This window comes from Pipistrellus kuhlii, unplaced genomic scaffold, assembly GCF_014108245.1.
Source record: "Pipistrellus kuhlii isolate mPipKuh1 unplaced genomic scaffold, mPipKuh1.p scaffold_m20_p_24, whole genome shotgun sequence".
In the NCBI taxonomy this organism is placed as follows: domain Eukaryota; kingdom Metazoa; phylum Chordata; class Mammalia; order Chiroptera; family Vespertilionidae; genus Pipistrellus; species Pipistrellus kuhlii.
Window position 1 is genome coordinate 35,333 of NW_023425523.1, and position 14,249 is coordinate 49,581.

General features: G+C 46.2%; 1 protein-coding gene across 1 annotated transcript; it reads right to left on the reverse strand.

Moving 5' to 3' along the window:
- Window positions 1–6,216: 6,216 nt before the first annotated feature.
- On the reverse strand, window positions 6,217–13,805 carry ZKSCAN8 (zinc finger with KRAB and SCAN domains 8). The gene is made up of 6 exons (XM_036452786.2): window positions 13,657–13,805; window positions 10,407–10,916; window positions 9,700–9,841; window positions 9,122–9,210; window positions 8,731–8,854; window positions 6,217–8,075 (listed from the first exon to the last, which is right to left on the reverse strand). The coding sequence occupies exons 2-6, from the start codon at window positions 10,821–10,823 to the stop codon at window positions 7,114–7,116; spliced, it is 1,734 nt and encodes a 577-aa protein (XP_036308679.1). The 5' UTR covers window positions 10,824–10,916; window positions 13,657–13,805; the 3' UTR covers window positions 6,217–7,113.
- Between the last annotated feature and the right edge of the window lie 444 nt (window positions 13,806–14,249).

Here is a 14,249-nt window from a genome sequence, read left to right on the forward strand (position 1 = left end):
GCTTTGTTGCCTAAAATGTGTTAATGAGTGGAAGGTGAAGGTGAGGACTAGGGTCAGAGGTGAGTGCTTCTTTTCCAAGAGTTTGGCCTTGAAGGGGAGGAAGGAGAAAGGCAGCTGAGGGGATAGTGAGGAGTGACTGCTTCTCTGGTCCAAAAGCCTGCCGAGGTTTCTCAGGTTCTGCTTTCTGCTTCTGAATTGGTATCCAGCTCTTCAGTCAACCTTACGTCTAAGCACTTACATCCCTGTGGAATCTGTACAGAGTATTTCTCATGACACGGAGCCTGTCCTTCTTCCTCTTCCCCTACTTTCTCCTCAGTGGAGGTTAAGGACATGATTGCTAAGGGAAAGGCCACCAGGGGGCGATTCCCGCCCAGGCCTCCATTTCCCACCATCTTCAGCAGTGCATCCTTGGGATTCCACAAGGCTGCGGGAAAAACCCCTGCAGCTGCGCACAGGGCTGTCCTTACTGTTGAATGGGCTAACAGCACCTCCTCCATCCAATGATCTTCTGTGAAACAACTTCAACTGCAGGGAGGTCTGAAAGCAGCCCAAATGGCAGGTGGTAGGGTGGTGATGGGGAGAGTGGGCTCTGAATGAGCCACGTCGGCCTAGGGGATTCTGGCGGTGACAGTGAAGGACAAGGAGGCCCTGGCTCCAGGCAGTTCCAGCAGCGCTTCTGCGACTTGCGCCAGAGCTTTGACAGCTGCGGCTGCAGTAAGAGATGCACAGCAAGGAGCAGATGCTAGAACCAGAGGTGTACTCCTGCAACTCCACTTGCTGTAATGAGAAATGTGTCTGATGCTAACAGCAACCTTAGGACACCAACAAGTTAAATGCATCATCACCCTGGCATGTACATTGCTAGAAATGCCAAACATTAGGGCATTTTACTTTTATACTCTTACAAATTACAAAATACACACTTAGGATTGGTGAATAAGTTTGGCATAGCTAATTTTTCTACTTGCAATGTTAATATTTTATACATTCATATACATTGAATAGATCTAAGCCACAGTTTCTCAATGGGATTTTTTATTGATATTTTACAGAGAGGAAGAGAGAGGGATAGAGTTAGAAACATCGATGAGAGAGAATCATCGATCTGCTGCCACTTGCACACCCCTACTGGGGATGCGCCCGCAACCAAGGTACATGCCTCTGACTGGAATCGAACCTGGGACCTTTCAGTCCACAGGCCGACACTCTATCCACTGAGCCAAACAAGTTTTGGCTCAATGGGATTTTTTAAAAAATGTTTTGTTGTTGATTTCAGAGAGGAAGAGAGATAGAAACATCAAGGATCCCCTCTCATCGATTGGCTGCCTCCTGCACGTCTGACTGAGCCCACAACCCAGGCATGTGACTTTGATGGAAATCAAACACAGGACCCTTCAGTCTGCAGGCTGATGCTCTACCCACCGAGCAAAACTGGCTAGAGCTCAATAGGATTTTTTTGTGTGCTATGCACACAAGATCGTTAGCTGCATCTCCATCGTCTACCCACTAGAGACCAGACGCATTTCAGCTGTCCAGCAACAACGTCTCCGAAAATGAACAATTTCTCCAGTTGAGAACCAATGACTGACCTGACCTAAAACCTGTTGTCAAGCACTTCTGCAACAATCAATGGGATTTTTAGTGTTTGCTATTTTCTTCCTTTTTAAAATATATTTTATTTTTTTTTTAGAGAGGGAGAGAGATAGTTAGAAACATAGATCAGCTGCCTCTTACACACTCCCTACCGGGGATGTGCACACAACCAAGGTACATGCCCTTAACCAGAATCAAACCTGGTACCCTTCAGTCCGCAGGCCGACGCTCTATCCACTGAGCCAAACCGGTTTTGGCACTATTTTTTTTTTTTTTCCTTAATAAAGAAGTCTGACCAAATGAGGAGTTCATATTTCAACGTTTCACATATGCGCTCCTAAAATTGCAATTTTTGCCTTTAGTCTTAGGTATAGGTAGTTAATGAGGAACTATGAAAATAGGTCTGTGACAAAGTACTAACAAGAGATATACATCCTTAAAAACAGTGAAAATTTTCTATAGGTAATACCATAAATAATCCACACAATAATTGGACAAGCATTTATTAAATACCTACTGTGTGCTCAACACCAACTTAAGCAATAGGGGTGCAGAGATACAAATGTAAATTAATATTTCTGCCCTCAAGGAGCTTACAATTTAATTTTGGAAATAAATACAAATATGAAACTACAATACAGAGTGCTGGGAAATGATTCCAAAGCTACACATTATTAGTAAGTGCTTGACCACAGTGTGAACTAAAAAGATCAGTGCTGAGGCAGCACAGAAAAGGGAGTCTTAGTGTAGGTGCAGTCAGTCATGGAGGGCTCCCTCATAAGACCTAAAGGAGACCAGACTTTAAATTCAGTGATAAACATGAGCTGGAGCCAAAGAGCAATCTAAGGAAAAGTAACAGCATGAGAAAGGCACAGAGGCAAGGTCAAGGGCCTGTAAGACAACAGTTAAGGTCACAGGAAATGTTACTGTGATGATGTAAGTGGACATGTTGGAGAAGGAGGCTGCTAAAGACAGAGCATGGAAGGCAGGTAACAGAGAACTTGGAACATCACTGCTTTGATAGGAATTATGTTCTGGGTTTTGTGGAGTGAAAATAAGACAATTAAAATGGAGTTTGAGAACGATCATCTTGGATGCACACAAGATGAGGATCTTGAAGAGCAAGGACACTAGAAAGAAAGAATTGCAATCAACTGGGCCCCAGATAAATACAGATCTGAAAAAACTATGAGAAAATGTTGGAAGTTTTACATATTTTGTGCTGTAGATGAACTTACTACTGTCACCATAATTGTCCATCTCTAAACGTCCGGCCTCAGGAGAAAAGTTAGAATTGGAACAACTTAGCAATATTTTGGGCATGTAGAGTGAACTGGAACAAGACACCTCCACATTGTGGTAAGAAACAGCCATGGCCAGTTTGGATCAGTGGATAGAGTGTCAGCCCAGATTGAGGACTGCTGAGTTTGATTCTGGTCAAGGGCACCTGCTTTGGTTGCAGGCCCAATCCTTGAGGTTCATGTGGGAAGCAACCAATTGCTCTGTTTCTTTCACATTGATGTTTCTCTTTCTCTCTCCCTTTCATCCTGCCTGCCACTCTTTATAAAAATCAATGGAAAAATATCTTTGGGTGAGGATTAATAGAAAAAAACAACCATAAATGACAGTGAGTCTGATCAGGATAAAGAAATTAAGAAATGAAGCCTATATAAAAGGAAAATGGTGCTTGGGAGACAAGGAGTGTTGAATTCTGTTTTCAAAGATTAAGTTGTGTAAGGCAACAGTGGGAAATATTGTTAATGATAATCAAAATGGATAAACTAGAGTGAGGACAGAAAAGCTAGTGAATATGCTCAGTGGAGAGGAGAAAATAGACCAATAGAGAAAAGCTAGAAATTGGAAAAAAGTGACCAAAAACTGTCCCACAAGCTAAAGGAGAAGAGAATTCCTGAGATACAAGGTAAGTTCAAAGTATGCTGTGAAATACAGACCAAGAATAAGAACTAAAAAAGGCATGATATCATCCAATGGTGATTGGAGGACAGTTCACTAGAGTGCTGAGTACAAAGTTCAGTTAAGGAGTTTTGAGAATAAATTACTGAGGAAATGGATTGAACAGTGGATGGCAGTTTCTAAAAACCATAAATGCTAGAAGGAAAACAGTGGTCTTTGGAAATGGAAGGTTTTACATATTTTATGCTGTGGATGAACTTACTACTGTCACTATAATTATCTGTCTGGATGGTTGCATGGATATTTCATTTCCCTCAACATTTCTACTTTCTCTGGGGCAGTTTACAGGGAAGTGAATTTGGGTGTGCTTTATCCACCCAGTTACTCTTATAAACATTTTTACTTATGCACTTTAGTTTTCTAGTACTGAAATGCATCAGAAATATCAATATTTAAAGGTAATTTAATTAAGCAAAATGGCATTTTCAACCAACCTTCCGGGAATTGTTATGGATTTGCCCTGTCCTGCACATTTCTGTCCCATTTCTCCTGTATGAGGGACACACGATTCTTGATTCTCTTCTCAGGCCAGGCTAGAGTGCTCAATAGAGACCAATAGTCAGGAGCACAGACTCAAGAGCAAGAACGTATAGGTTCTAATCTCCGCTCTGTCACTTACCAGTTTTGTGACCTTGGTCAACCCATTTCCCTCTCTAAGCATGTCTTCTCATCTGTGAAATGGGGACTATATATCTATCACAGAGTTAGAAATGCTTAACACAGGGTCTTACACAGTTAAGTGCTCCACAAACATCACTCAGTACTATCTGGAGCTTCAAAAGAAAGAACAAAGAAAATGGCTCCACAGGGGAGTCAAGCACCACATTCTAGCACTGCCACCTTGCTCAAGAGAGGAAATCTCCCTGGTCCATGAAGAGGTGGCAGCAATCCGGAAGAACCATTTGTCACTCTAAGTCCATTTAAAACAAGGGCTGAAAAGCAGAGAAATTACTTCACATTATAATATAAACAGAACACGCAGTATAAGTGAACTTGGTGCATGTCACTGTCTTTTACTACTTGCCATTTTATGTGGGCGCCGAGTCATCCTAGATACTCTGTCAAGTCACTCTTTTTCTTTCTTTCTTTTTTTTTTTAATATATTTTATTGATTTTTCACAGAGAGGAAGAGAGAAGGATAGAGTTAGAAACATCGATGAGAGAATCATCAATCAGTTGCTTTCCTGCAAACCCCTTACTGGGGATGTGCCTGCAACCAAGGTACATGCCCTTGACGAGAATCAAACCCTGGACCTTCCAGTCGGCAGGCAGATGCTCTATCCACTGAGCCAAATCAGTTTTGGCAAGTCACTCTTTTTCGTTCATCGGTGTAACACTGATCTTTCTGGTCATATTTTATTTTCTTTGAATTTCTTCTGGATGCTTACTATTCTGAGATTGAAATAATCTGGCTACACATGACTCTGAGTAAAGAGATGTTAGCTGGCACATCTGCAGTCATTACTTACTGGAATAGAAGACAATAGCACTCTAAGTTACAGGGGAGGGGAGTGCACATGCACACACAGAAACAGTCTCCCATTTCCATCTCATGGAACATTGGCTCACAGGTGGCACAGGACTCAAGCAGAATTAGTATCTTACAGTGCGTAAGGCACAATTGAAGAGCAAGGACCTAGAGACTTCCATATTTATTAATTTATAGCTTCTTGAAGTTTTAAGTAAAAGGGAATTATGAATAATAATCCATAAAAGGGGGGGAAGGGAGGGAGGGAGAAAATTATTATGAATAATAGCATGAAGGACAACTGAAAGCACTGTCTGGAAAAGTTACCAAGGAAACCAGGATGACAAATGATGGTGGGTAGCAACAACTCAATTAAATAGGTGTAGGTAACCATGATGTTTGTGGTGAAGGTGGGCCAAAGGGCAGTGGAAGAAAGATATATTACAGGGAAGGAATTTATGATCTCAAAGATGGACCTCTGTGAAGTAAGGTTTTATGACTGATTTTAAAAAACATCAATCAATCAAAATATCACAATGAGCATTGTCCCTGTTCAGAATAGTCAGTGTGAAGTAATATAACTTGTCTTGGAGTTTTCAGCAGAACTTATAACTTATTCTGAGTAGAATTAATTAAATCAATTCCCATTATGAAAGATGACTTTGAAAGTAGCCAGAAGTTATTTGATTCAAAATTTGGTGAATAAGTGAGTAATCAAAGTAAAAAAAAAAAGGAGATGTGACTCAAGATTAATAAAGAGTTTTCCCATGTGATTTATCAAACAGGAATACCTGAAGGAATGCTTATCGCAGTGATGACACTACTAACACAGTTACAACCACACAACTGAAAGCCTGTGTGGGTGTGTAAACTCTGATGTTGCTTTAAAGTAGCCTCCAAGATGAGAGGTTGTCCTGATGACGATTAGTTTACCGTGGTCTTTGCTGGATTAAAGATGGAGTGTGCACCCAAATTAAGAAAATCGAGCAACAGTGAAGTGAGGTACTTGAGAGATCACCACTGTAACATATAAGCTAATGGCAAGAGGCATGTGAGGTACTGCCACCTGAGGAAGGGGGTCCAGGGTGGTAACAAGGGTGACCAACCAGTTCTCAGGAAGCATTGAGAGCCGCACTGAGATGGGCAAGGGGATGAGTGCACATTCTGTGTAAAGATTTGTATGCCTTCCTCAAGCCCACAGGCTCCCATGTGACACCATAACTAGAATGGTGTAAAGCAGCCGTCTGTACCATAGCGTGCGTAGGGAGGTGGGAAGGATGGCCAGATGTCACCACAAGGGGCAACCATCCAAGCTCAAGAGCAGGTGGACTGTCTGCACTCACCTTCCTTTGCACAGCCCACAACCATCACTAAGGCATCACTTCCTTGGCCGACTCAGGGCCTGGGGCTGGGGGTGGAGGACACTTGTGGTGTTTAGTGACTCAATGGAGTCAGTGAAAGTGACATGAACAAAATGCTGGAGTGCTGTTAAAAATACAGCATTCTGAGTGTGAATGAGAATATGCACTTCACTGATTACCAGGAACATTAGAAGAAAATGCACACCTAAGCTTGAATACCTGTCTGTAAAATTCTCCCTAGAACTAGAATCTTAGAAAGATAAATATACACTAAGTCTCAAAGAGGCTGCTTTGAACTCTAAAGCAAGCTTCCTTGGTTGAGGAGCACACACATGCCCCTCCAGGAGACTAACTGGGGAGGGGGCCAGAGAGTGAGAGCAAGCAGGAGCCAGGAGCAAACTGACTTAAATCTACAGCTACTAAGACAGAAGACAAAGTTTGGTGTTAGGTTCCTCAAGCCACTAGCAACTCACTCTTTAAGCTTCTAAGGGGTATGCTGGGCCACCAGACACCTCCAGGACAGTCAAGCTAACCCACCTGCATTGAGACGCTGGGCCCAAAGTACTCAAGAGCTATTCTAACTGCCCCCGTTAAGATGCTGACCCTGCATCAGTTCAAGATTACAAACTTTCTGCCTTTTTACTGCACTGAAGGACCTTGCACAGCATGTGGTTCCTTTACTGTTGAATAATGCCCAAACTATGATTCAAATTTCCCCTAAACTCCTATAGACTCAGATTTTTCTACAGTGTGGATTCTCTGATGTCGAATGAGACTGGACCTCTGAATAAAGGCTTTCCCACACTCATTACATTGATAGGGCTTCTCCCCTGTATGAATTCTCAGATGCTGAATGAGGCCAGTGTTCCCATTGAAAGCTTTCCCACATTCTTTGCATTTATAGGGTCTTTCTCCAGTGTGAATTCTCTGATGCTCAATAAGGCCTGACTTTTGACTGAAGGCCCTCCCACACTCATTGCATTTGTAGGGTTTTTCCCCAGTGTGGCTTCTCTGATGGCCAATAAGATGTGAGCTCCGCCTGAAGGTTTTCCCACACTCATCACACTCATAGGGTTTCTCCCCAGTGTGGATTCTCTGATGTCCAATGAGGTGTGAGCTATGACTAAAGGCTTTCCCACACTCATTACATTCATAGGGTCTTTCCCCACTGTGGATTCTCTGGTGCAGAATGAGGCCCGCACTCTGACTGAACGCCTTTCCACACTGATTGCACTGATACGGCTTCTCCCCAGTGTGGATTCTCTGGTGAAGAATCAAGCCTGTGTTTTGACTGAAGGCTTTGCCACACTCCTTACAGTGATAGCGTTTTACTTTGTTGTGGATATCCTGATGGGAAAGAAGGGCTGACCTGTAACTGAAGGCTTTCCCACACACATTACACTGATAAGGTTTCTCCCCAGTGTGGATTCTCCAGTGACGAACAAGGCCTGAGCTCTGGGCAAAGCTCTTTCCACATTCATCACATTTATGTCGTCTCTCCTGGGTGGGGTTCCCCCGCTGCCTCTCTAATCTGCCCAGAAGGTCTTGGGCTTCTCCACGCCCAAGACCCCCGATAAGATCCCCGTTGCATTTGGCTGCTGTCTCTCCATGTAGTTGGGCTCCGGTAGATATTACCTGTTTTGAAGCCAATTCCTTGTTCTCATTCCTGGTTTCACCACCTGAAACAAATTTGTAATAAGTCGTCAAGCAAATGTTACTTCCTATTCTTTGTTAGGAGAAAGGAATCAAAGATAGGAGGGAAGGAAAATAAATATAGAACAGCTACAACAATTGCAAAGCTTACATTTTTCTCCAAGATGCCTTCATAGGAGCAAATAAAACCCGAGTACCACTGGCTAACAGAGGAAGAAGTGCCGTGAAAAAGAGAAGGTATTGGAAAGGGGACTAAAGCAGGGAAGGGATCAGCTGAGGAGAAGTGGAAATCAGGAAGTGGGAAGGAATATGGAACAATTAGAAGATCTAATGAGTGGGACAGAAATAGAAAAAAATCCCCAAACAGTCATAAAAAGGAAGGAGCATAAGAGGCTCAGGTGAGAGAAATCTATGTAAATATCCTATGGGAACTGGGACCAGAGGAAATGAGTGAACTCAGACAGCACTAAAAGTGTAAGCTAAATCAGTCCTGGATTTGAGTTCTGGTTCAATTTTAGTCCTCAAGAAGATCAATATTGTATTTTTATGCTGAATCCTGAATTTACACACAACTATGTCTTTCAGATAGCTCACAATGTAAGTATACTTAAAAAACAAGCAAACAGACAAATGGCCAAACAAAAATCCTTAACTATGATTAATAACCGGAGTGCCACTCACCCAGGGAGAACATGCTTCTGTAACTCTCTGGCCTGTCATCTCTCTTCAGATCCTTCTGTGATGGATCAAGAAGCCACTCCTCTCGAATCAGGGATACAGCCATGTCTTCAATCTTCTCCAGAGTCTGAAACAAAAGAAACTCCCATTTGAGGACTGGATTGTTCTACAGCTAAAACCCAGGGTGCCACCGACCCACCAGGGTTACACAGGGTCAAGAGCTGGGGATGTACTGATCAGCTGGGAAGAGGAAAACGTAACAAGTCAAATACCAATCTGTCTCTATCCCAAAGGATTTGGGCAAGTTCCACGGTGAGCTCTGCTGCAGGCAGTCCACAGGCCACGCTCGTGATCAAGGGCAGCGACGGGGCTTCAGTGAACGGAGCAGACTCACCTGGAGCCCTGCAGTTAGAAGTGACGCAGCCACCTGGTTTCCAGGACTTCCTTTCTGGGAAGGGGTGGGACTGTGAGAAGCAGATAGAGCTGAGGAGGAGAGAGAAGCTGTGAATAAGGCAGCCTTGTGTTGTGCTTGCGGGAGTCAATAGTAACCCATTCTAAAACTATCTGTATTTCAGCCGAAATGCATGCCACAGATATCACTGTGAAATGGTGATAGGTTGCCTCTGGCTCCACACCTATGGTTGTCCATGAAACATCCACTTTGATGTCCCTCTCAGCCTGACGTTGCACATAAAACATACAAATTGCATGGCTTCCTAATAGGAACTGATGCATAATTTCTCCTCTGACGGAAGCTACATTCTGTCCTCGTGCTGGTCACAAGATCCCTTTAGTCCCAGTCTCTTGACAACCTTTATTTACTGTGCTACAGCCTTGGGATTGACAGTCTGTGTGCGAAGCTTACATAAACACTGACACCACAACTAAGAATGGTCTGTAAAGAGTGGTTCCCCAGGAGCGAAGCGGGGTTCCTTCCTCCTCTCTCCTCATCAGTGAAACCTGGCTCCTCACCTCTGTCCCAGGGCCCGTGGAGCTCAGGAGCCATGTGCCCGGTTGCCGGAGGCTGAAGTGGAGCATCTGGAGGCTCTGGTGCGGGTTCCGAGTGCACTACCTCCTCCCAGAGGATCCTGTGACCATGTGCATGAGCCGGGACCTGGACACAACGAACAGCTGCGTTACGAGGAACCCCTCTGAGAAGCGAGGTGAAGAGGGCCCAAAGCACATTTTCAGGATGCATGCTCAGCAAGGAAGCAGCAGACCTCACTGATTTCCTCCAGCAGCAAGGAGCACACACACGTTGATTTGCACAGAAACCGAAGGAAAACTTGATGCCCTCCCCATGTCCAACATATACTGTGCACTCCCAAGGCCAGGGAAGAATGACTATCAGGAACAAAGCAAAGCTATTCTGATGAGGAATTAAGAAACCTGAGCTCTGGTCTCAGATCTACCTTTAATGTTTGGGTGTCCCTGACAAAGTAACTTAAGCTCTGTATGCACCTTGCAAATAGGAGCAATAGCACAGCATAATAAGGAGAAAAATGGATTTATACTTTAAAAAATAATTCTGTAAATTAAGACAGGTCACACTGTGACTGCTCTTGTCCTCCAACAGCAGGAACGCATGCCTAGTATTGATGTTCTCACTGCAGTGCAAACGCCCCTCCGCCCAATCGCCAGGATGCACACGCACAGCACACACACTGCCTGCCACTTACTGGCCGTCCTAGGATGTCAATCTGCCTCTCCAGATCCTCCAATAAGGTCACCACCTCCTCCCCACTCTCCAGCTGATGTTCCTTCACCAGGGCCTGCAGCTCTATGGGCAGGATGCTCAGGAACTGCTCCAGCACCAGCAGCTCCAGGATCTGCTCCTTGCTGTTCAAATCTGGCCTCAGCCACTGATGGCAAAGTGCCCGGAGTTGGATCAGAGCTTCCCGGGGTCCTTGTGTCTCCTGGTAGCACAGCTTCCTGAATCGCAAGCGGAACAGCTCTTGGCCAGGAGGGTTGTGTTCATGTGGGCTGGATTCCTGGTCCCAGCCATGATCTTCCTCGACCTTGACAATTACAAGGTCCTCTTCAGGAGCCTGGTCGGATGGAGATGGGGCTAAAGACTTTCTTGATTTTTCAGCCATGTAGGGCTGGGAAAGATGAGGAGACTTGCGTCCACCACCGTCTTTATTTTCTTAAAAGAAGGACCTTCTGAGGGCCTCTTCTTTAAAGGACTTCTTTACAAATAGAAAATGCTAGTGTTAGGGGAAGTCAAAGGTCACACTAAGACATCTTAACAAGCTCCCTACAATGCCATGCACGTCACAACTCAATTGTTTAAGTGACCCTCTATACTCTTGCAGAAGGATTGTCTTACCTCAATAGCCTTCTGTCATACCTACCCATCTAGGGAATAACCCCTTCTTTCTGTTTTCTTTCATTGGGGATGTGGAACATGAGTAAACAAAGTCAGGAAACCAGATAGACTGCATCTAATAGAAGTTCTGGCCCTCAGAGTGGCTGACAAATTTTTTCAGCATTTGCACATCAGCTGCACTGTTTCTACACACTTCAACTCTTAACCTATCCCTCACTCTCAACAGTTGAGAGTAATTCTACTTATATAAAAGCCTAAGCGACCATTATGACCCAATGACCATAATGACTGACCAGTCGCTATGACACACACTGATCACCAGGGGCCAGACACTCAACACAGGAGCTGCCCCTTGGTGGTCAGTGTGCTCCCACAATGGGAGTGCCGCTCGGCCAGAAGCCACTCAGGCAGAAGCTGCTCAGCCACAAGCCAGGCTCACGGAGCAGGCGCAGCAGGGCTGGGGTGAGTGGGAGCAGTGGAAGGCATCCAGCATGGCCAAGGAGACCACCGGGGACCTCCAAGCCGGCAAGGTGCAACCCTGGCTGCAGAAGGGACACTTGCAAATATTTTTTTAGGAAGCTGCAGGGAGGACAAGAAGCAGCTCAAGGAGACGTGAAAACTCCTCAGGCACTTGGGTGTGGGCTCCCAATTTCCTTTCAATGTGTACAAATCTGTGCACTAGTTTCCAGATAATTTAGCTCAAGGTACTGACAAGGACTATCCTTCTGCTGACATTCATTACCCTTCCTGGGCACCCACCTTCACTCCGATCTCAGGGCTAACTTCTAGTGTGGACCCTTTTCCAACCTTTGTCTCTTTAAAACACTGGTCCTGCATCTCCTAGGAACCTGGATGCCCCGTCACCACCTGCAATCCCAAAATCAGGTCCCCAACACTACTGACCTACCAGAATGTTTTATAAATAAAGTCATACAGCAGAAAGTCTCTGGAGGCTGGCATTTTTCAGTCAACATAATACATCTAAGATCATCAATTTTGTTGCATGTTATCAGTAGTTTATTCTAATATACTAGAGGCCCGATGCATGAAATTCGTGTGTGTGGGGGGGTTCCCTTAGGCCCAGCCTGCACCCTTTCCAATCTGGGATCCCTTGGGGGATATCCCACTGCCTCTCGCAATCTGGGACCACTGGCTCCTAATTGCTTACCTGTCTGCCTGCCTGATGGCCCCTAACTGCTCTACAGGCCTGATTGCTACTACTGCTCCCCTGCTGGCCTGATCACCCATAACCACCTCTGCCCTACCCTGCACTCAGGACACAGGCTTTCCTCCCTCTGGCCAGCCGCTGGCACTCAGGACCTGTGCTGGCTTCACCTGGGCCTGCTGCAGCCACAAAGAACCATGGGCAGGCGGCTTTGCCTGGGAAGCAGCCATAGGTGCCCAGGACCATGGGGCAGGTAGCTTGTTCCTCTCCTGGGCTACAGCCGCAGGCATTGGCACCTGTGACTGTGGGGCAGGCAGCTTGTCCCTCCCCCATGCTGCAGCCTGGCTGGTCCCCATTCCTCTCTCCCCAGTGTTGATTGTCTGAGCTGTTTTGGTGTGAGTGTGAGGGTGTGATGACCATGTGCATATTAGCTCTTTTTTATACAGGATATTTATCTCCTTAACAGCTAAGACATCTCAGTGTATGCACATCTGTATTTATTAAGCTGGTAAGCACCTTGTGGGTAGAGACTGCTTCTTACATCTCCTTTTAACAATACCCGGTCACTTTATTGATTTAGAAATTAGAAGAGTCCATCTGTAAGGCTTCTGCTTTAAACTCTATAACCCTGAGAACCCCTGAAGGAACAGCTCAGTTTCTAAGAGCATTAATTTTTCAATAGATGAGGAAGAAACATTTTCTTCTTTCAGACTAGTTAAGTATAATTTGAGATGTTTGGGAACTGATAAACAAAACAGAACAAGAGGAGCTTTTCCAGGTTTACAGGACTAAAAAGGTGGGAGAAGCAAACACCAGCAACTCTGTGTCTCTCAGACCAGAGGCTGAACGCTTTGGCGTCCACACTTCACCCGTAGCCACACCGGAAGCTCACGGTGTGTTTGCCACAAACATGCATATTAACTGGCTGTTTGGAGGCGGTGGCGGCAGTGGCTCAGGAGACACCCGAGTGGAAAAGGGACACCTGCTTCCGGGCAAATCCGGAAAGGCGAGCTCTGCACCGCCGGCGGTGCCGGAAGTTCTTTTCTGTGTAATTACACAGACACCACCCCCATTTCCTGAATTCCCCACGAAGAGCTGAATGACACAGCAGCAAAAATAGGTTTCCTTAGATCACCGGGGCTTCCCATAGAAAAATATGTCTCTTTAAAAAATGAAAAAAGGGAGACTTTTACTGTGAGGAAGGCAGCCTTGCTGCACAAAGTAACTCTCTCGGCGGGAACAGCTGTTTGTCCTATTTTAGGACTAACCCGTGAGCGACAAAGAAACGAGCCTCACAAAAGGCCACGCAGAAGTCCGGGGGCGCTGCCCGGCCGGGATCCCCGATCCCCGCGGTTCGGCCCCGCGGAGGCCTCGGGCGGCCCCGCAGCAGGCGGTCCGGCCACGGAGCGCCTTCGGGCGGGCGGACAGCACTTACCGAGCTCCGGCGCGGCCCACGCGGGGCAGGGAGACCGCGGGCGGCGGGCGGACCGGGGAGAACCGGCAAAAAAGGGACGAGAGCAGCACCCACCAGGCCCTCCGGCCCAACTTCCGCACCAGCTGGGGGACTCCAGCCGTCAGCGCGCCCCTCGCACGGACACTTCCGGCCTCTCTGGGAAGCCGGGAGGACTGAGCGCTCTATGGTCGGCGCCAGAACAATTCCGGTCTCTCTGGGAAGCCGGGAGGACTGAATGCTCTATGGTCGGCGCCCCGGCTCCTCAGCGCCTGCGCGTGGCAGGGTCTCCGCAGAGGAGCTGGGAGGGAAGGTGCCACGGGCGGGCGCTATGGCCGATCTGGGTGGTTCTGGTTACAGGCCCCTGGAGTTGGGTCTTCTCTCCAAATACACACCCAGTCTTAGAGAAATTCCTGTTCATCATCGCTCATAATTTTAAAAATCCGAAACATGCCCTTTATGCTGCCATTCTTCAGAAGGAATCAGCCCTGGCTGGGCTGCTCAGTGGGTAGCGCTGACTGAGGGTAGGGTCGGACTCAGTTGGGAGCATGTGCCTGGGCCCCTGCGGGCCGCAATCA